The sequence below is a fragment of the Falco punctatus genome (genome assembly GCF_963210335.1).
Source record: "Falco punctatus genome assembly, chromosome: 6".
Classification (NCBI taxonomy): domain Eukaryota; kingdom Metazoa; phylum Chordata; class Aves; order Falconiformes; family Falconidae; genus Falco; species Falco punctatus.
This window is the reverse complement of record NC_137585.1, coordinates 33,651,336-33,674,737: the sequence shown is the minus strand read 5'-3', so window position 1 is coordinate 33,674,737 and position 23,402 is coordinate 33,651,336. Positions and strand designations below refer to the sequence as shown.

Below are 23,402 nucleotides of genomic sequence, written 5' to 3'. Positions count from 1 at the left end.
TTTCAGATAGCCTAAGTTCCATTTAAGCCTTTTTGTGTAATCACTGGAGAGAAAGACCTGTTGTAGGCATACAGCTTGTGATTTTTAGATCTTACTAAGGCTGTGAGCAGGGAAGAGTCTGCCACTGAGAAATGCAAGTATCTTTTTATTGTGCTGTTTTTCTCTTCCTTCTATACCTCTTCTCCCCACCCCCCCACCCCCCCTTTTTTTTTTTTTAGGTGGATTGTTTTCCTTGTAATAGGTGGGGTGAATTAGTGATATTGGCCAGGTGGTGTCTGTTCAGTTATATTCCTTCAGCTGTTTCCTCTTCTGCAATAAAGCTGGGTGGAGTGCTGCTATGGGTGAAAAAAACAATCACCTATTGATATTAGTGCATGAAGTGGCAGTTGTATTCATATTACTTTGCATATCCTTAATGTAATGGGGCAAAACACAGGAAGAATGACACAGTTTCTGTATCTGTTACTGTTTTTACTATTAATTCCTTATTCCAAGCTCTCCTTGACTTGATAAAGGACCTCCTGTTGGTGGAACCTCACTGGCAGAAATCAGAGGAGAAATTAACAATTATTTCACATGTATTTTCTAGCACACTGAAGTCAAGTTCCCAGGGATTTCAGAAAAAGGATTTATTCTGAAATAGACCTGCTAGTCTTCTCTGTTTAAAATGAAAGAGTTGGCACTAGGGAGGAGATCAGCACTTGCTCGGTGTTTATTTGTGTCCCTTACAAAGGCCATGATTACCCTTTCTAGGCACCGTGACAAAAAGATGAAAAGCATAGACTGAATACTGAAATGTCTTTTTGTTCACTACTCCTTTTTTTAACTGGGTGAAAGTCTTTCAAAAATTCAAAAAATTCTGTAGACTTCAGATCAACAGCTGGAGTTCCAGATCACCTAGTAGTTGTGTTTGTGCAGTGAACTCACAAATCAGTTTGTGGACAAACTCACTGCAACTAGGAAGTCTGCACACTCCTGGGAAGAATGCATACTCCTTATTCCAAGTCCCACTGGCATTTTACTCACAAAAAACCTGTGAACTTAGGAGTCAGGCCCAGAGAGCTTCTCATACATGATCAAGTCCTCCCCAGCTTTCCACAAAAGCCTGACACTACACATCACAGCATCCTTTTTTTTCAAAGAATCATAGAATAATTTAGGTTAGAAGCAACTTCTAGAAGTCATCTGGTCCAGCACCCCTGGGTTTTCTTGGGAAAGGGCTCCAGGGTAAGCTTTTTCTATGTCACTCACTTCTGACATTCCACACCACCTGGTCCTCTGGTCCTACCTGTCTCCTTTGCTCTTAATGACTACATTTAGACTTCAGGACAAGTGTGATCTTGATACTTAAGAGTGCCTAGATCAGCAGACGAACTTGATGATAACTTTTAGCTTGGGCATTTACCTTATGGTAGCCACAAGTATGTGTGTGGTGCCAGTTCTTGCTCTCATATGGATCACAGCTTGGCTCAGATACATACCATATGGGGTGTGGGAAATGTTCTTAAAATTCATAGTAAGATATAAGTCAGCCCTGACCTGTAGTGCTTTCTTCATTGCTGCTGCTGCTGTTCTGGGAAAGCAGATAGATTTGTGTTCTATCCTGGAATTTCCAACAAGTTCCTTAATTCATTTCGGTTCCCTGACCTTGGCCAGCACTGAGCCAAATGAGGTATGGCTTACTATTTACACAACTTCTTTAATGTCAGTGTTACATGGCATGAAGTTGAAAGACTTTGATGAAATACAGCAATTATCCCAAGCTGTACAGCATAGAGTATTGCACTTCTGAAATAAATAAACCTTATCTGCCAAAATTGGAAGTTCTGCTGGAAAAGCAAAGGGTAGTAAGTTTAGGTATCTCTTTGGTGGTAGTAAGAAACCAACAGTTAAAAAGCTTTGTTTTCATTCTCTTTTTTAAATATCCTTGACCAATTGCAAAAGCAATGTATAACAACATTTTGGAGTATCTCTACAGCTTTACTGTTTTCCTAGCTCCAGTGGCAGTTAAGTGAATCTTCATGTGTATACTATTTTCATTAATTAACATTTTACATTGCTTTAAGTGTATTAATCCAACCTTACTTTCTAGCAGGGGAGAGAAGGGTTACTATATTCTCTTGCTACCTCTCTCTGCTTAGGTGATGAAGCTAAGTTAAAGGCAAGGTCTGGCTGTTCTGCCTGCGTTGCTTTCAAGGTGAAAAACTGACTGTACTCTCAGGTGGAACAATTTGGGATGAGACTACTGGTGGTGCAGTAATGCAATCGGAGGAACATACCATGTCCTTTTTACAGATTTGTCAGACCTTGTGCTTAGAGCAGCATGCTTAACCAAGACGCACAGTGCAACAGGGCTTCAACATATTGATCATGAAACAGACTTAATATAGAAAGGTCCAATCTCTGCCACACTTCTCTGTTCCTGGAAAAGTCTCCTGTTGCTAAAATGCAGTTCTATGGTCCACCTTATGAACAGCACTGACTAAATTTTCAGTGGTGATATCTGTCTCACTTCAGATCCAGTGGCAAAAAATGACTGCCATGGGCTTTCTGGAAAGGACTTTCAGCTCACAAAAAATCACTGCCACAGAGCTCACGCCAACATTCCTCCCCTTCGCAATCCGGCTCCTGGGCTCCTTCAGCACACTGTCCCCATTACACTTGCACCAGCATTAGCTATGTCCTCGTCCACCCTACAAGTTACAAAGCTGTCGCTTGTTTCAGGACTGTATTTAAAACATGGCCTGAGTCTGCTGTTCTTCAGGTCTGATCTGCACCGGCAACTTTAGGAAATCTCTAAATGCTGCAGTCCTCCAACAGTACCAGTGGTGAAACAACTAAGCAACACCAGCCGTGGCCTTCAGCAACTTTGTTTGTCTTTGAAGCTGCCCTTTCTCTGAGCAGCAGGCTGGACTTCCAGATGACCTTGAGAGGTCCCATCCAACCTCAATAATCCTATGGTTCTGTGAAAATTCAGCAGCACACTGTGCTTCATCCCCATACACAGGTTTCCGTGGAAAGCTGCAGGTAATGGCACAGAAGCAGCGGTCAGATACTCAGCCCCAGTGCTTGGGTCTCCCACAGCTGTGAGATGTGCTGTGGGCTGGCTCTGTCCCATGGTCAGGAAACAAGCTCTGCAGAGAGTGAGTGAAGTTACCCCGTGCCAGAAGGGAACAAGAAAAATGCAAATCTTGTGCAAAGCATGGCTGAGAGGCAGCGTTAGTAGGACTGGGCTCAAACCCAACTGGTGACTAATGTTACACTGGTGAGTGTGGTGCTCACTTCACTGTAGTTTCCTTCCCAGTTTAGGTCTTGTTTGCTTTCCAGTCCAGGTCAGTATACAGTTTGGACATAAAAAAAAGCTGAAACTATGTGAATAAGCAAAGGTTGCTTGGACTGTCAGGTTTTTGAAAAAGACCCTCTCCCTTACTACTGGGTGGTTCATCCAGTGAACTGGGAAATGGGGTCCTGATCTATGAAAGGATCCCTGTGTTACAAAAAATGAAGTGTAGCATTAGGGTTTGTTGAAAGCAGTTGAGCAAGAGGTGAGTGAAAAATTTTCTGTCAAAGTTACAGGTAATTTTTCAGTTAATTGGATGTGTTTGTATACATAAAACATTTCCTTTTCATGGAAGATGTAGATAAAAAAAAGAAGAAATACTAAATCCAGAAATCGTGAGCTATTGTTTTTTGTTTAAGGAAAAAAAAAAAAGACAATTTCTGTGAGGGTAGAAGTTCATTCAAGGCCACAGTAACTAAATGGAGGAAACCGAAGTCAAAAAGGCTAATGCACTTGCTGGTTTGCTAAGATCAAAGTCATGCTAGTCTTCCACTAGCTTGTTTTATTTAGTTTATGAAAGGACCTAGTGTCCATGATGATAAGGAGAAATGATTAAACACAAATGCTTTCTCTTTTCTTGTTCCAGCAATTGAGTTCTAACACTCCTTAGCTACCATTACCCTTACAGACCATTTCTCTTGCTTGAGGATGAGTGGTCAGATTTATCAGAAAACAGCACTGTTATGAGATTTAGCTGTAATTCCAGGCAACAGTCAGCTCTTGATATAAGTGAAACTCCAACAACTTCATTAAGTTGCAGCAGTTTGAGGCTAGCTTCCTGAGTTTGAATGCCTGTCCTTCCTTATGACAGGCAATTATTTATTTATTTTTTATAACATGAGAATTATTTTTTTAAAGGGAAAGAAACCAGGATGTTGTATTTGTTTACAATAAGCACTTCTCACTGTTACTGAAGAGAGCTACCTGCAATAACTGTTCAGGTTGCATACCCACCTCTCCAATGACACTGCGGGTTCATAATGTACAAAATCCCACAAAAGGCTGGCAGCAGAGCCCAGTCTACTGCGAGGTTGAAAACACATTATTTTTTTAAGTTTATTTCTGTATATATAATGACTTATTCGCATCTCACTAGAGAAACCCCAGATTCTTACAAAAAGCTACAGAATAAAAATTCTACATAATCTATCGACATAGCTTTAGGGATTAAAAACAAAGGAGCATTTTTATTGAGTCTTATAACTGGTACTTACCAAAGGCCAGTGGTGACCCTGCTTTTAGGGCTGGAGGTCTCTCGGCATAGTTACTTCTGTACCTGGTTTCACTGCTTAGAGAGGTGCTGGCAGAAGGTTTCTTTAAGATTTCCTCAATGGAAAAAGACAGGCTGGGCTTCCCCTGGCCAACACACAGCTGGGGGTCCATCATCTTCCTGACAAAGTGTCTACAGGGCAGAGAGTCTTCTACTCTTCTGGCTCTCGGTGCACCCCAAGAAACATGCAGCTGGGAAGGTGTGTGCCTCTCCCCACCTGTGCCTGGCCGACCTGCAGGAGTGCCGGGCGAGAGGAGAAACAAAAGTGACCCACAAGTAAGCACACACGTCTGCTCCTCTGCTGATCAGCTTGGGACCAAGACCTGTGCTCCCATGTCTGGGGAAGACAGAATTAGAAGTGTAGGGGGGGAAGCCCTACCAACCCCCCCCCACTGGCTGAACATCCCCCAGCCAGCACAGATTTATGGAGCTCTGAGCACGGCCATCCGAGGAGAAGGTGTGCTCCTCACAGACCCAGGTGAAAAATGCCCTGGGAAGAGTTGTTTCTTGTTGGCAAATCCTGTTTGTGGGGCAGTTATCCTCCTTTTCTGCTTTCAGGCTGAAATCTGTGACAAGCACACTGGATTTGCACTGTTACGGAGTTAAGAAAATAATCGGCAGGATGAATACTTGTCCCTTGTGCCACTTACTAGCAAGAGAGACACCCTGTAAACTTCTCTCACATACAGGAAGGTGTCTCACGTGAAAACCTCCCTCACCAGCAATACCCAGGTTACCCTTCAGCCAACCCCACCCCCACCCCGAGCCATCAGCTTAGGTTCAGATTCTCTTTTCTTCTACTCTGGAAATCCTTTGAACTTTCCAAACAGGTGCTTTTCAACATCATCCCATCTTATCAGTCACAAGAGAAAAAGAAATGGCCCTTGCAACATGCTTAGGAATAGGAATGAGTGCCCTCTATCCCCCACCTATACTCCTAAAGATAAAACATTATTTTCTTTCTCTCCTGAGCTAATGAGGCAAGCTAGCTTGATAATCGTCCCACCAGTTGCTTGTGCCTCCTAGTCAGGTGTCCACTGCAGGGGGAGATTTCCCGGATAATGCGGATAAATGCCAGTAATTCCTCTCCTGAGCCACATCTATCTTCTCGTTAATTTTTATTTTGGGAAGAATGTGTGGTTAGATACACTCCCATTCCTTCCCTCTCCCTGCCCCCACTGGCATTTCTTGCCTTCTTCTGGGATTGCCCCTCACCTTTTAAATTGCTATGGCTGTATCTCCCGCTCCTGCTGGTTCTCCTCTGCGCCTTCCTTATCAGGCTCTTATAATTGTATTGGCAGGCCCTGCCTTATTTGTCCAATGAGCTGACAATTCTTGAGCTGATATCCCATCATATGACCTCTTCATAGAGCGGAGACCAAAATTACTGTGTAACCAGGGGGCAATAAACCACACCTGATAAGATGAAAGGCTTTCAGCTTTTTCCGTATTCGAGATACTGGGAAAGCAGTGGGGGCGGTGGGAAAAAGAACAATGAAGGAGGTTAAAAAATGGTGCAGCCAGTCATGATGAAGAATATTTAATTATCTGATTTTATTAACCAAACTTCTCCCCAGGTGACAGGGCAGACAAGCGAGTGTCTTTCACACCGATGAAATGCATGGGGTAGAGACTGGGAATTGCATTTCTTTGTTCCCTTCGCATCCCTCTGCCCAGTGGCTCAGTGAAGCTGTTTGTGTAAAGGAGGATCTTGTGCCTTCCTGGTTGTGTGATGAGTTGGCAGCTGCTGGGTGGGTGCATCAGGTCTTGTGGCCCTCTCCGTAAGCCCAGGACACCTTGCTGTTTCCATCAATGTGTGCAGGGGAATGTCACTCTGGCCAAGCTGTCCTCTCCTGCTTTGCTGCCAATGCCTGTAATTCTGGCTGGGCACACAAATAGGGATGTCTTCCCCTTCTCTGCTTAGGCAGAATGACAGAGTAGGTAATTTATGAGCTGAGCAGAGGTGAGTGCGTCATCTGTATGCAGAGGGAAGGGAAAGAAAGATGCTGTGAATCTACGCCCTGGATGAAACCTGCCTATTTAATAACAGAGTTCCCGTTTTCCTCATGACTCCTGGTTTAAAACCCATGAAAAAGCACAAGAATCCTGGTGCATTCTTTTACAAATGTTTTACTTTCCCTACTCAGCTTGCCTAAGGCACTAAAAAAGGGACCACTCTTCCTGCTTTTACTGGCTTCCTATACAGCTTTGGCTTCAAACCTTACTCACTTCCCCTATGTCATGAGTCGCATGTCCTTGACCCAAACTTCAGTGTATTAATTTAGCATATATGACAGTGTCTGGACTCTGATACTTACTGTGCTACCTTTTATCTGAAGGCTTTCAGGCACAGGGCAACTCTGGGGACCAAGAGCCTCTGCTTTTTAAGCCTCCCCTGCTGTGTGTTTTTCCAAGGGCTCCGTGTAGGCAGCTAAGCGAAGCCCATGGATTCGTCTGCTTCATTTGCCAAGTGAAGCCCAAGAAAGCACACATTTTCCTTTGCTGTGGAATGCTTTGGCTTTCATTTGTTATTAAAGCCTCTGTGTGTTCAAGGGGCTAATTTCTTGCTGCAGGGGAGGGGGGGGGAGGAGGAGGAGGATTTCATGGGAAAGTCTGATAGGTCCCAACACTCCTTATGAGAGGACTCATATCTCTGGAGGTCACTAGCTGGGTAAATTAGCCTAGAGACTCTCAGGGCAAAAAAATATACTTTCTATCCCTCCTCTTTGCTCCAGCTCCATTTTTGCTGAGTTAAATACACACTGTTTTGAAAGAAAGAAATGTAGCCTTCTGGCAGTTATGTCTCTATGAACACTCACACCAGCTCCCAAAGAAATACATGTGCATCCATGTTAAAGATATTCTGAAGAAAAAGAGAACTGAGACAGGCATACTCCCAAGTTTTCATCTCAGTGAAATACCTTTATTCAATGATCACATTGACAACATGTACCAGAGTATCTCCGCATTCAGAGAGAACGTGCTGTCTGTCTCCACCGCCACCAGCTTGCTCTGGGTAGGCACCTGCTGAGACAACACTGTAGTCCCATGTCACAAAATCAAGTTGTGCATGTTTGTATAACAATTCTGCCTTAGTCTGAGACTTTAAACCTCCCTGCTGCTCACAGGGACAAGTTGATTTTCTGTGTGTGTTTAAATGAGATGCTCACATGCAAATTTACAACTTGAAAGCTTCCTTGTGAAGGTTTTATTTTTCTTCTGTCTTATTGTATTGTTCTTTTTATTAAAACTGAAGGCAATGCCAACTGAGAAATATATTTTAGTTCTTCTATATAGAAAAACACAACAGGCACTAAAGTAGGAAATAGAATGAATAACTGACAACTCTTGAAAGGGGATTAGAAAGCAGCAGTGTAATGATGCATAAACCCCATGTTTTGAATACAAAGGTTTTTTTTCAGAAAAAAAGCAGATTTGATATCAAAATGTTTAAGTAATACCAAAAGTCTCAACCTTTTTAACACTTTTAAAATAAATAAATGGAAAAATAATTATAAATACTATTTCATTAACTACAAAAATGAAATACTTTCTTTTGAATGACTGCTAGTTTGGAATTTCTTTGCTTTGTATTACGTTAAAATAAAGATGAGCAGCAAAAAATAGAAGCTTGAAATGCAAATGAACATTTTGCAAATTAAAATAGTTCAGTTGACCCCCTTTTTCAAATGATTGAGTTGCTGAAACGTAACAAATTATTTACGTCCAAAACAAGAAATGATTTACTTTTAAATTACCAAAGAATGAAGAAGTTATTTTTCTGCCAAGTTCTAATGTGTTGGCTTTTGTAGGGTAGTTTGGGGCTATTTTTACATTTTAGCTTGATCTGGAAATGCAGATGACTCTCATTTGTTACAATTATTGTGCTACCTGTCTAATTTAGTCTATAAATTCCTTGAGGCAGGAAACATATCTTCCCCTGGGGTTGCTGAGCTCTGAAGGCAACTCTTTACACCAGAATGCAGGTGTCTAGGGCATAATCATGCCATGTTGATTTTCTCAACTTGTCCTGCCTGTGCCAGGCAAAGCTAGAGGCCCAGAAAGCCTGTGAGGTTTTTAAAATATGGTGTGCTTTCAGAAAGTGAAAAATCCTGAATGTGCAGACTCGAAATCAACTTGGGATCAATACTTGGGAGTTTTTTGTCTTATATTGCCTGTCTCAAAGAGGAAGAAGAACTGTATTTATGCTGTTAGTCAGGAAGCATGGCTGTTCCTGCCCCACTGGTCTCTTCCTCTGGATAAAGATGATAACGGGACAATATTCCACCTGACGCTTCTGAAACATCTCCTTTAAACTCCCACTTTTGTATGTGACTCAGAGTCAGAGCTGCCCAGTGTTTATGCACAGCATGGATGCTGCAGCTCATAAACACCTCACGGCTGAGGGCTTGTGCTCAGTCAGCTGTGCGGTGCAAGCCTATGAGCTCAGGCAGCCAGAGGCACCGGTGCGTAGGTGCACCAGCAGTTGCCAGCTGCAAAATTCCCACATCACCTCTGGAGCCTCATGTCCTTGTAGGTTGTCTTCCATCCTTTACACCTTACTGGCCTCTGACAATCTCCCCAGTGACAGCTCAGCGGCTCTGATCTTCTCAGAGTTCAACAGCTGGCAATGATCTAGCAGAAAGCCCATGCAGCCTGCCTCCTGGAGTCCTTTTAACCTCAGATTTATTAGCCATGTTGTCTCTGTAGATTTCTCAACAAGCTCATAAATTAGAAATATTAATAAAAGGGACACTGTAGGTTTAAACTGGTAACATTTATTATGGGGGTTTTATGGCACAATTATTATCAATTGACATTTAAAATGCCATCATAATCCATCAAGGTGAAATGGACTCAGAAAGATATTTCTCCCAGGCCAAAAATAACAACAGCAGCAGCAGCAGGACTGCAAGAGGGGAAGCACACAAACAGTTTGAGTCCAGGTCACAGATTACATAGTTTGGAGGTGGTTTTTAGCAACTTCACCCTCTGTTTAATCCAATCTTGTATTTCATAATGCTTCTTCTCCCCTGCCAGGCTCCTCAAGCCCTTTGTAGAGGTTTTTCTATCAAAAATCTTTAGTTAATCCATGATGGGGAGCCTGGCTCTTTGCTTTGAACAGAGCAGGATCTGTTATATGTGGAAAGGGCTGGAGAGATCAAAGGTTGTCCTTTTCATAGCAATTCAGGCCTCTGAGCAGCAATTGCCATGGAGAACTGTCCGGCACAGCTATAAACCAGCTTTGATCTGTCTGCTGTTTAGCTGACAGAAAGTTAAAAATAAAGAAGGAATGTGCTTAATGTAGCCCATCCTTGCAAACATGGGAAGAACAAGGATTCTTTCCCCACCTACTGAAGAAGGCTACAGAGGTTACGTGTACAGATATAAAAACAATTCGGGGGGGGAGGGGGGAAAGGCTCCATGAATTGATAACAGAGCAAAACAGAAAGTCCATGACCTCTAGCTCGTTATTTCAAATTGGTTGTAGTTTGGTAGTGAATAAATGTCTGTGGTGATGCATGAAAATTAACTTCCTGTGTCCCAGAGTGGTTGTTCATCACCCAGATGTGAAGGCGGCACTGAATCCTCCCATGAATCACTAGCGCTATGCTGGACGGCTGTTGTTTTGTAGCAGTATTTGCAATTAAAGAATTAGGCCTTCACTCCATTTTCCATGCCCAGCAGAAGATGATCTTTTAAACAGTGCCATGGCAAGCTCTCTTGTTTGTCAATGGGGGAGGAGACCGGCACTTCCAAATGGGCAATTCAAGCTATATTCAGATAAATGCCTGAGACATGCGTTCCTAATCTCTCTCAGGGTGTTCTTGTCTCTCTACATTTTCAGGAGAGAAAGCCTCAAGAAGTAGTTTAGATTATCTAAAAGTTAGGTGCCTAGAGTATCGTAAACACCACCCCCACCCCCCACCCCCCTTAAATCGACCATGCAATGCACAGATTAGGAGTGTGAGACTGACCTTTTTGTCTTGTGTTCTTAAATGCTGTGTTTTGGTACACAGCTTTTTTCAACGTGCTCGTATGAAGAAAAGCGCACACAAAGTGAGCCTAGCAGTTGGCAGAAGTCAGTGAGGTTGAGCTGACTGACCGCCAGTGTCTTGGCTGTTTGAGAAAGGTTGGTGCTATACTAACGGGGTGGAGCTGCCAGCTCCTGCCTCATTCCCGAGAAGACTGGTCTAGAGCCATTCACCTCCTGGGTGCGGTTCTACATGGGAAGTAACCTTCTCCTGCTGGGAGTATTTTGAGATTTCAAGAGATGCCACTCCACCAAATCAGAATAGAGTCAAACTCTCAAGGACTCAAAAAAAAAGGGTGTGTATGTGGGGGTGTGGGGATTCAGCCCAATAAAAGCATTTCATTTTGATCATAAGAAATGTTTTGTCTTGGTGTTGAACTTTAAAATATTTTCTCACCATAATTAATTTATTTTTAAATAAAGACATAATCTTAAACATGGAAAAACAACCTTTCTAAAGCTATTGGAACAACGGGTTTCCAGAATTTGAAGAATTTTCATAATCTTTTTTCTTTTAAATGAATAGTGAATCCAAACACTACCAGCCTGGTAGTGTAGTGCTCTGTGTGTGCAGAGCAAATGCATGTGTTTGCCATTGACCCAGTTTTCTGGTCTCCTAGATGCAACTGGAAAATCAGCTGTTAGCTAAAAAACATTCAATAAAAGTTATATTATGTATGCTTTTCCTAAGGCTGCTGTCTGTCCTGATTAACAAGAGGCATAGTTAACTACCTAGTCATATTATGCTGTTAAACTCACTTTTTTCAAAGGCTTTTCCTCTTATTTCCATAGCTATTTCTCTCAAATCCAGCAGTCCAATCTGTGAGGTATCCTGGGAAGCAGTTATTGCAAAGATAGTTTATGTGGGATTCTATACTGCATGCATAACAGGACTTGTATCTGTCTGGGGTGGTCAGAGATTTGAGTGCATACAAGTTTGCCAAACTTAACCTTTCTCTAAAATTGCTTTGATCTCCACAAGAAAAAAAGCATTACTGTGTCTTAAAGTTCCCACCTGGCTCGGACACACTGCATGGATTTTAACCAGTCAACACCCTCCATGTGACAGGCTTTGCAAACAGTGTTGTGAAACTGCTTTAGTTGCCAGTGACTAATTCCATGTTCAGGCTGACAGAGCCAGTATGAGGTGATCAGGGCTTGAATCATTTCTGCATCACGGAGCCAAGCAGGAGAAGGCAATGTGTCCTGTGGGACAGCAGACCGCGGCTGCAACAGCCCAGGTGGGGATGTGAAAATTGTCTTACATCCTTGTCTTTCACCTTAAGTCAAGTCATCCCCCTGGTGAAAGACACCGCAGAATGCAAAGATACTCTTACCCACCTGATTTCCATACAAAGATTCTTGTGCAGTTACTTGACACAGTAAACCACAAGCCAAGAACGACCTTGAGTTTTTGCATATATGGGCTCTGAAGCTTTGCAGGGTGGGAAAGAATTACAGAAATAGAACAGAACAGAACATAATAGAATAAAACAGAATAGAATAGCATAATTTCAGTTGTAAGGGACCTACAACGATCATCTAGTCTATTGCCTGACCAATTCAGGGCTGACCAAGTTAAAGCGTTCAAATGCCTCTTAAAAACTGACAGGCTTGGGGCATCGAGCACCTCTCTAGGAAGCCTGTTGCAGTGTTTGACCACCCTCTTGGTAAATAAATGCTTCCTAATGTCCAGTCCAAACCTTCCCTGGCTCAGCTTTGAACCATTACCACACATCCTATCACTGAATACCAGTGAGAAGAAATTGGCATCTCCCTCTCCAATTCCCCTCCTCAGGAAGCTGTAGAGAGCATACAATATCTGTAAAGAAAGCCAGTAAATTAAAATCCATTAAAGGCTAGTCACTAAAGCCCTTTTTTTGGGTCACTTGTTCCAGAAAGCACAAGAGAAGCTGAGCATTGTCCTGTCTTCTTTAAACTTCAGACTTCCCAGCACCTAGACACGCAGTTTAAAAAAAAATAATAATGGGGAAAATGACAATAATTCGTAATTTTTCCTGTTGAATACTCCAAACCCTACTTATCCCATGAAGTGTAGGGAGTGAACTGATTCTGATTCAGGCCCTGCTGGGCCAAGTAGCCTCTTGCCCACCAGACCTTAAGTATTATTTCAGTATGAGCTGGGATGGTTTGTATCATTGAATTCCTCTGTAGGTTCCCTGAACAGGAATGGCAGGAGGGCATGAAGATGTGTCCTCAGAACCATACAAAGGGAGTCCCAGGAGGAGAATAAACTCTTTGTTGACAGAGGAGTGACAGCGGTAGATAAAAAAGTCTTGATATAAGCAGAAGTTACTGGGCAGGAGCAAGATACATCAGCAGAGCACACTGGGAGATATTATCCTTGCAACCTGTCCTGTCAACACATCATCTTCATCAATGCTAAAATTCAGGTCAAACTCCACAAAGAGAGAGTAAAAGAGATCGCGCTACAGTGATTCATTAGTTCTGCTTACAAAACCTGGGGAAAATGTCAATTCCAAATTCAGACAATACATCAAAATTTCAGCCTCTGCCAGGGACAGTTGTGTCAGGCTGGCCAGATGGCAGAATGGCAAAACAAGCAAACTGTCCACTGAGACCCTGCAAAATCTTGGGAGAGCTTAAGAAATCTGTGTACAGACTAGAGAAGGAAAAATATCACCTGGAGGCACATAAAGGAGACATTCACCCACTTACTGAGGAAATACGACTTGCTCTTGCCTGGCAGTGCTCTCCCCTCCTGAGCCAGCCCTCTCCCAGGCTGCTTCCCTCCACTTCAGTATTGTTGCAACTTTCCCTTGTCCTCTCCCTGCGGATCCTGAGAAAATGATGAAGTGCACAATATTCCTAGGCTTTCAGCATTTTGTTTTGTTTAATGGGCTCCAGTGGGAGCTCCTATTAATCCACTCCAGAGAGAAGAGTTTTTTTGTTGTTGCTGCTGTTGTTGTTTGCCCCCTTCTGCCTGAGGCAGGTCATGAATTATGTGCCTGATGTTCTTCCTCACTCCTGGACTTCCCTGTGATGTCCCACCGGGGCCCATTAAGAGCTTCCTTGCTGCATCCCTCCAGAGAAAGGCCAAGTGCTGAAGTGGCAGAGGCAGGGGAAAAGACAGGCTCTTGTGGCTCGGAGAATTGCAGGATATTTGGAGGGGAACAGCAAGTCAGCGTTAGGGTTTGGATAAGGGCAGGACATCTCCAAAGCTATAGAGGCATGTGGGGGTCTGCTGGGGGGTTGAGTTGAATACTGGAATAAATTGTGCAATTACAGGGCAAAAGTATGGTTTGGGTGTTTTTCCGTCTTAAGGTGCTCTCTGAATCATGGTGTTTCCGCTCATGTAGTGGTGCAAGAGCTCAGACTTCAGAGGAATGGACACTTCTGCCCTGCAGGTGACTGCAGGTGCTTCTGTGGTCTGGCCCCAGAACTGTACACACTCTAGCCAAAGTTTAGCTCTAGCTGCTAAAGCTGCCTATGCCTTTGGGGCAGAAAAAAAGCCCTGGTTTTGTTCCCCTGGGTGACATCCAACGTAGCCAATTTCATGCATTTCAAATAAATTTCCTGCAGGAAGCCATCCCCTGTTTTTATAACCACGGACATTTGAAAATATTTCTGTATTTTCTGATGTGCCACTGCCACAAGCTATGAAAATTGGGCTATATAGTTGTGCGCGTTTTTTTCTTTTTTCACTTGCAGATTGTAGTAGGAAAGAAACCTTTCTGTAGTTGTGTGCCAACCTGGCCTCTTTTCAAGTGCACTGTCTGCTTTTTATCCGTAAAATCACATACCGGAAAGTCCATCTAAAGAACATTATTAGCTGAGGCTGCAGAGTCAAGTACTGGAAAGCTAAGGCAATGCCAGACTTGAGATTGCTTCTGCTCATACATTAAGAGCCAAGACGCATCAGGACATACTAAAAGCTTTTGTAGATGGTTGGACCCCTGCAGAAGGTGGGAGGATCTGTCTCACTGGCAGGACTGATGCATTACCTGAAAAGTGACTCATTTGCATGAACTCTTTCTTCCTCAGCCATGGCCCCCAACCCCCTCCCCTCTGCTCATTTTGGTTCATTGTGTGTCCTCTGTAACTCCCAGGAGGTACCAAAGCCAGGGTGGCTGTGGCACATGTCACAGCACTCTGCTGCAGGTGGGGGAAGAGGAGGGGCAGGCGGCAGATGAGGATTGCCTGGTTCAGGCAACCTCTGACAAGGGACAAAAGGACATTTTTCAGCGCAGGAAGCAAGAGACAGGAGCTGCTAGGTAGATCACCCCTCTCCGTGGTGTGCTTCTGGCTCATTCAGCCTCCTTTGGTGATGAGCTGTCAGTCACTGGGGAGGCACTGAAAAGGGCTACAAACGTAGTGTTATTTTCTGATCCAGTAAATGTTTCCACGGCTCACTGAGGACAAAATGAAAATTTACCCCACCACAGGTCAACAGAGCGCAGAGCAGCTGAGCTGTGCATGGCCAAAGCAAGACACTAAGAAGCCACCTTGCACCACCACAGAGGAATCTGGTCAAGGATGGGTGAGGGCCGTTAGGGGCAGCTGGTGTAGGGTCTGTCCCCCTCCCCTCACCCCTGCCTACACTAGTGGTAATGTGACAGGGCAGTGAGTTTCCTTTCTGACCGAATAGTGAAGCTTATTCCAGTTTAGGCTGCCAAAAATAAACCTAAATGGCTGCAATGTTCCATTTAGTTGTATTACTATGAGAGTAAGTTTTGAGAAATGGAAACATTTTCTGATTGTCACTGCTATTTTTATGAAATTAATGAAAAAAGAAGCTTTTTTTAAAAATTAAAAAACCTTTTCTGTCTTCTTTATTTATTTAGAGGGGGTGGGGGGAAGTCCCTGTAATTTTGTTTTTGCTTTAGGTACAGCCCTTCCCTCTGCTGACAGCAGATTCAAGCAGATGTTGCTCTATCTGTGACACGCAGGTTGCCATTTTCAGCTTGCTTTCATGGCCAGGGGGGCTAAAAGCATTTACCAATAATGAAAACAGAGATGTTGTTGTCATCAAGGCAGAGCTGGAGCCCCAGGCGCATGCCTGTGCATTAATCTGTCCTGGGCATCATGTAAATTTGTTCCTCTGGCTCTGCAGAGGCAGGTACAGCCTTGTATGTGCTTTATCCACAGGAACTTCCCTGCAGATGCCACATACTAATTGCTGTCTCTACACTATTGGCATGACTGGGTGAATAGACAAGACAGTCACTGTCAGCTTTGGTGTTCTGGGTTTTATTTTAATACTTTTCTAAATTTTGTTTACATGCTAGTACACTAGCGGTAGGGGTGGGATGAGGTTAAGAGTCAGTTTGAAATTACCCATCACGTCCTATTTTAAATAAGTTTCTTTTACTCCTTTGAGGAAGTGTGAAGGCGATGGAATGCAAAATCATATTATTTCTACATCTTCAAATCTGTTGCTTTTAAATCAGTGCTTACAACACGTAATTGGTCATTTGACTAACAATAGTGACATAGGAAGCATGCCTAGACCCCGTTTCATTGGTATTGGTTATTTAGAAATTGTACTGAATAACCAAAATTCTACTGCCAAGGAGTTTGAATGCTGCATTCAAGCATCCTCCTGCTTATACCGGAAGATCTATAGTTTCACTTAAACATTTAAAAAAGGTTGAAACAAGCCCAGCTTGACTCCCATAAATCAAATAAGAAGTTTCTTTGATTGAAATGGTGACTGGATCAAGCTTGCAGCGTGTCTGTGCTTTTTCATTAATACCCAAGTGTTAGAACGACCAAATGCATCTGAAATATTAATTTTATGAGACCGCATTTTGAATTCAAGAGTTCTGAAGATGCACATTTTGGACTTGGGGCTTATAGTTTATAATAGAAATATCACATTCCAATAAAAATCCACCTCAGGCGTAGCAAGCTAAATGGCTAAATACTCAGTTGGCTCCACCTGTATTCATCACAGCTACACAGCAGTAAAAAAATTGCACACACACACACACAAAAACCCCCAACCACAGAGTCATTACATAGCCAAGGACTTTTTTCTCTTGATAATGCAAAGTAATAGTGATACAGATGGCATAACACAATTCACAAAAAGCAGTAAAACAGCTGGCACTGAATGCATTTGAAATAGGGTAGAGAGCATACAGGCAGGTTGCAGCAGAGAAGAGGATGCAGTGAGAGACCATGTCAGTGCAGACGTGTTCCAGCCAAAGTCCAACAGAGACAATGTCCCACTCAGGACCAGGTAGCACCATGCCAATGTCCTCTTTGGATGTGGAAATAGTGTAGCTGTTCATGTGGAGCATCCACAGGTGGCTCTGTACAGTTAATATCAGCCTAGATAATGGGCATACAGAGAATGAAGGAGAACTGCAGCATAATCTTTTATTTCCTGCACCACCCTCAAAAAAAAAAGTCTCTGCTTTCCGCAAAAATCTTTCCATTAAGAACTTTTCACCATGTGTAACTGAGCTGATCAAACCAGGATAATTCAGTCCAAAGAGAGCGCAAGGGTCCTTAGTCTGTGGACTCTGCCAGGCTCCACTTTTTTTACCAGCTTGCATTATCTCTTCTCTTTGCAGCTGGAGCAGGGAGAAAGATGGGGAAACAACCTCTTAAACCTCATGTGCAAGCTGGTTGCTTAACCTGACTTGTGCCTGCTCAGTGTGCAGTTGCTCCTTAGTCCCAATGGCTAGCTTCTCCTCCCCCTTCTGTCTCCACGGTGAATTGTTGATGAATCTTTCTGGTAACCTTTTAGAAGACCAAATACATACAGAGTGTTTTAAAGACACAGAGAGAGTGGGTTTGCTCAGGCTTGTGGCTGTGATGAGGAAGCTGTGAGGAGTGCAGCTTGAGAGTATTTTTATTTGCTTCCTGAGAAATAGAATGACAACAAGCATTTGCTTTGCCACCTTCCGCATGACAAAACATGATCAACAAATGACCTGTGTACTTTTTATGATCCATGCAGTCAAGATTCCTGCCTGGGGTGCTGGCTGAGTATCCCTGGACCACAGCTCAAGTACTGGACTTCCAGGTGCACTAGAGACCTTTACACGCGGAGGAAAAAAGGCTAATGCACTTTCTGCATTGCTCGTATAGACTTAGTTCGTGGCTGAGAAAAGCAATAGGGTTTGCCTCACACTAATACAGTGCAATAGAAGCATTTGGAGGAACACAGACAAACGGAGTGAAGCCATTTGCAATTTGTGCAATGTACCTGATTCATTTGTTGGCTGGCCTGGGATATCGATCAGGTGAGGTTTTGCTTTTTAGCTTGCAATTTCAACTGTTACAAACCTTTCTGATCAAGGATGATTTAAAACCTCATTTGGTACCTGAGGTCATGTACTAGGTCAGGGGAAAAGGGAATGGCTGTGTCTTCACAGGCCCTCCTTCACATCATGGCTGTGTTCAACCTTGCAGTGTGTCCTTTCCACGCAGAATCCGAGATGTAGCCTTCAGACCAGTATCCTGCAGTCACAAATAAAGGTTGGGAGCTGTAGGCTTGGAAACATTCTCCAAACTAATGCAATTTTCTATTTATGTGGGGACTGTAGTCATATTATTTACTGAGTTCGCAGTCTGTATTTAATTATGAAAAATGTATCTTCGACCTGAACTTCTCAAGGCACTGGGCTGAGTTTACAGCTCACCTCTCCTTTAGCAACTAAGAACCTCCTTGTGCTAGGTGTTATAAAAGTACAGGAGACACTTCTCTGTTGTAAAATGAGAGGTGCTCAATTCATGTGTGATTTTATGAAAAAAAAAATGTTGCAAAAATCTTGTTATGTCTTCATGTTGCCCTTGGTGGAATGTGTTGTACTGAGACGAGCTAAACCATGGCTGTAGTTTAAACATTTGTATGTGAACTTCCTTCTAGGTGCATCAGGGCATGTCAGCACCATGCAATGCAGAGATGTATGGGCTAACATGCTCCAGGTAGGATTGTGCTGAACTTTGCTGTACTGAGGTGCTGCTTCTAACACCCATGGAACTATCCTCTCAGTCAACACAGACTCCCAAGCAGGCTACTTGGTCCAGTTCCATAGCGTGAGCCTGGTGAAGTAGTTATCTCTTACAACACTGGCTTTTGCATCAACATACAGTGCTGCCCAGGGTGAGAGAGGTGAACCCTCCATTCTCAGTGCCCTTTCTCTGAGCAAATGAAGAATTAACTAGAATGCTGCTTCTTTCTCAGCTTTTCTCGGTCCGTACAGCACAGACAGCGCCTGCCAGCAGTTAGCAGCATGCTAACAGAAGCACTGTGCGCTGCATTACGGCACATACGCTCCGAGGTGAAAAGTACTACCCTGGCAGGATCCTGGGCTTCCTCTTCTTCGAGCTTCGGCTTAATTTTATTCTCCCACCTCCCTTTGGGGAAGATGGGAACAGAACAGCAAACCGGATTTGTTGGGTCCCCCTGGCCCCGTAAAAGCATTCATCTCCCACCGTTGCTGGGACCCACATAAACTGCAAAGCGCAGTGACAGTGCCATGGCGGGGGAAGGACCATGGCAGCGAGTGCGGCAGGGAACGGCGGATGCTGCTCGCAGGGATCCGGAAAGATAAGTAGCGCCAACAGACTTAGCTCCAAACGTTCGCCTCGGAGTGCCTCCAGCACTGCCCGTGCAATCCCGGAGGCCTGTCATGCCGCCCCCCCGCCGCAGGGCTGGCACCCCCACCCCCCACCCCCCGCCTCCTTCCCGCCCCGCCGCGGTTCCCGGCTGGCGCCCTAAGTCCCGCCGAGGCGCGCCGGGGTCCCGCCGGCCCGGGCTGGGGTGGCGCCGGGCGCCATGCAGGGCGGCCGCCACTAGGGGGCGCCGTGCGCACGGCCGGGCCGCGCCGAGCAAGAACGCGGGGCGCCGTCCTGGGGCCGAGGGGGGCGCCGGGGGCCGGGGGCGCTTCTTCGGGGGCCCCGGGCGGGAAGCAAATTGTACCTGTGCTGCTCGCCTCCCCGCGCTGCGCTGGGACTAGGAGGCCTGGCTGTGGGAATGGCCAGAATGAGTTTTAGGATGGGGAGAAGCCGTGGATGAACACGGGTCCCTGGGGGGACCAGGGGAAAGCGACGTGGCCTGGGTGCCCCTGAGATGCAGGGCAGGTTGGGTGCCCCTGAGATGCAGAGCAGGCTGGGTGCCCCTGAGATGCAGGGCAGGCTGGGTGCCCCTGAGATGCAGGGCAGGTTGGGTGCCCCTGAGATGCAGGGCAGGCTGGGTGCCCCTGAGGTACAGGGCAATTTGGAGACCGTCAGCTTGGAGACCTTAGTAGGGGCAGCTCCACAGGAGAGGGGGGTAGCTGGTGGGGTCCCACAGGCACAGCATGCCTCTGAACACTCTCTTTGCAAAAGAGGTGAGCAGTGAGTAGGCATAGCCAGCTGCTGACATCACGTTATTTACAACAGTCAAAGCTCAAACTGTTTGTGAAGGCTTGCAGAAGGAGCTCAAGAAATTGAGTGAATGGGTAATAAAATGGCAGATGAAATTCAGCGTCAATAAATGCAAAGTAATGCACATGGAGGAAAACAACCTTAACTATACGTTCACAGTGATGGACTCTAAATGAGCTATTACCACTCAGAAGACAGATATAGGAATCATTGCACATAACTCTTCAAAAACATCAGCTCCAAGCTAGCAGTGGTTGAAAAGACAAATGGATTATTAGAAATTATTAGGAAAGAAATAGACAACATGGTAAAAGACATACTTTTTGTTACTATGCAAACCTATGTTGTGCTCACATCTTGAATGCTATCTGCAGTTCTGGTCTCCTGGCAGAATAAAAAATAAAGTATGAGGTAGGTGTGAAAAATATGGAACCAGAAACTTCATGAAGATGACAAGGTTCACTGGAGGGAGGGGACAATTTATTAGACAGCAGGCTTAAAAGAAATACTGTAAATATTGATGGGACAACAGTACTGTGGAACTCATTGCCACAGGAAATTCTGAAAACCTAAAGGTAATGAAATTAAATCAACAGAAATTAAATAAAGCTGTTGGCATTAGGCCAGACAAAGGTTGTATTTTTTGAGTGATGTAGGCACAGCTATAAGCTCAAGAAATAAAGTTTCTAGTTGCTGGAAAGGCATATGGGGATAATCACTGTAGCCCGGCCTTGCTTCCAACACACTGTTTTTCATCTGTCAAGCTGCTCAGACCTTTGCTTTTACCCAGCAAGGCCATGCTTATATCATTATGCTAAAGATAAAGAAATATTTTGGTCCTAAGGAAAATCAGTGGCAGAATTTATTGATTTAAAGAACAGGGAAATCAGTTCTGCCTCTAGCTGGGTCATGTCTCACTATATGAGGTGTTGCATTGATTGAAGTGAGACTGCTAGCACAGCGTGAACAGCTTCTAACAGGTAGCTTTGAGCTACCCAGAAGGTAGCAGTGACTACGGTGGGATTCATTCCAGGTAACTTTAGCTGGTGCTGAGAACTAGGTGCTTACTCTTTAGGCAACTGGGGTACTTCTTCCTGTCACAGTGTTTTCACGGTACCAGGTTTGCCAGAGGAAACAAGGACAAAATACATATCATGTTCCCAGAAAAAAAATCCAACTAAAACATCAGGAGCCTATGTCACCTTGCCAGGTTTTCAGCACCTAAAATCAGAAATGAAGATGACGGGGTTTGAACACCTTGGGGCAAAGAGAGGAGCTGAGAACTTAATTTCCCTGAGGTAAATAAATATACCATTTGTCTTTGGGATGTAAATGTAACAGTGTACTCATACTTCCCAGGTGTCTCAGTGACAGAACAAGTAAGAAAACCCCAGAAACAGTATTTGCATTAGAAGCATAAATATTTCTGTTTGGTGATGGATTATTGAATAGGGATCCCAGTTTAGGTCATTAACTAACTGCTGCAGAGCTGTAACTGCTTCATCCAGCCAGGGTTTCATGCCCTTCTATCGGAGAAAGACCTTCTGCCAGTGAGGAAGCATCACTCTTAAGAACTGGGTCCTGACTACTGGAGCAAGCATGTTTTAGATTAATTAATTAATTAGGCAAAACCAAAGCAGAATATTGCAGAAGGCAATACAACTGAAAGAATACTTTAAGCTGTATGTTTTAGGAAGGCAGGAAGGAAGGGACTATGTTTGGGAATCCGTCTCTCTCTCTTTTTCCTTTTCAGTTGCTTATGTAGCAGATGATCTCCAGTTCTTCCTCGTGTACTAAGTCTTTTTCTGGTTAAAAAAAAAAGAAGAAAGCTTAATGGATTAGAGACTTGAGTAGTAATGAAAATGTAGTATTTTTGTTCCCAAAATGATTTTAAAAATGGAAGACAGCATTTTAAAATCCAGAAAATGTCATGGTTTAGGAACATTGGCCTCAAGCCTTACATATCTTATTTTTTAAATGGTCGATCACAGATCTTTTTCTGTGGAAAAGAAATATGTATATACACTTATATATGTATTTATAAGCAGAGAGAATAATAGAGGGGTAAATACCTTTTCAGAAGTGGGTACATAGGGTCTGCCAGTCAGCTAGTTTCTTTGATACACACAATTAAGTCTTATTAATTAGTAAGTGTTGCAGTGGTGCTTAGCAGCTGCCACAGAAATTGAAGATCCCTTGCACTTTATCTGCAGAAACACTAAGGAAGAGCTCTAGCCTTGAAGACATCAGTGCTTAACTAGACAAGAAAGACCATGAGAAGAAAGAACAGATGCCTCCCCCTGTGTAATTTCTCTGACTATCCTTGTAACTTCTGAAGAAATGTTTACCTAAAGCAGTGCTTGGCTAGAGATCCTTGACCAAGCCAGTGCCTTGAAATGCACTGCTTGTGCAGGGCAGTACTGTGCAGGGACTCTAGCACAAGGTCTGGATCCAGAAAAGCCTCACAGACTGGATGCTGTGCCTGTACCGGAGTCCCTCCTCTGACCCAGGTTGGTGTGGGAGAGCTGACAGGCTGGTGTGGCTTCCATCTCCACAGCAAGCCTGTGGAGCATTGGCAGAAGAGCCATCACTCATCCTGCTTTTGGTGACAAATGCACCTAAAGTGGCTTAGCTGAAGGCATACAGAGGGACAGCACTAGAATAATTTGCAGACCTGCCTAAATCTTCCAAATGAAGAGCTTCCAGTCCAGCAAACCTTATCCCCAAGTGTGATCATATCTAACCCCATGCTTTTTACTATACTGTGCACATAAGCTCTGGGAAGAAATCGTATGTTTTTGCAGTGTATGCCAGTTTTGTCCACACTTACTGTTTCAATATAGTTTCTGGGTGCTTCCTTTTATTTGTTTAAAAAATAAAAAAAAGACTTGCCATTAGTGCTCAGTGTTATTTCAATATGTTGGTAACGCGTGCATTAAAAATGCATAGGTAGATTAGATATTTAACATTCAGTTCGAGTTCTGGCACAGTCTGAGGGCATGAACTGTAGCCAAGAATATATGGATTCTTAAAACTGTTTCCTGTGCTAAATCTCAGCATCAGCCTGTCCATAAATAATGAGGAGAAGGATGATGTAAAATAATGGTATTGTTAAAATACTGTCATTTCTCCCTCCCTCACATTTTTTAAAGGTATATATTGCAAAAAATTCATCATGCACCTGACCATCTTTCTCATGCCTTTCTTTCTTCCTCACCGTGATGGAATCAGTGCTCTGTATTACTCCTTAGTTTCAAGAGATTATGGCAATCTTCTCTGTTTTTTCATTAGTTGAAGTGATTCTGTGCAAAAGCTGTTTAAGATTCATGAGTGATTTTGCCTCTGCAAAGAATAGGAATGCAGCTGAGCAGAAAAAAAAAAAAAAAGGAGAA

General features: G+C 43.8%; 1 protein-coding gene across 1 annotated transcript in view; it reads right to left on the bottom strand.

Annotated features, from left to right (window-relative positions):
• Window positions 1-5,367, bottom strand: part of ISX (intestine specific homeobox) — a 37,355-nt gene extending 31,988 nt beyond the window's left edge. The window contains exon 1 of the mRNA XM_080393322.1: window positions 4,555-5,367. Coding sequence (XP_080249448.1) covers window positions 4,555-4,726 — 172 coding nt within the window. The 5' untranslated portion in view covers window positions 4,727-5,367. The remainder of the gene's footprint in view (window positions 1-4,554) is intronic.
• Between the last annotated feature and the right edge of the window lie 18,035 nt (window positions 5,368-23,402).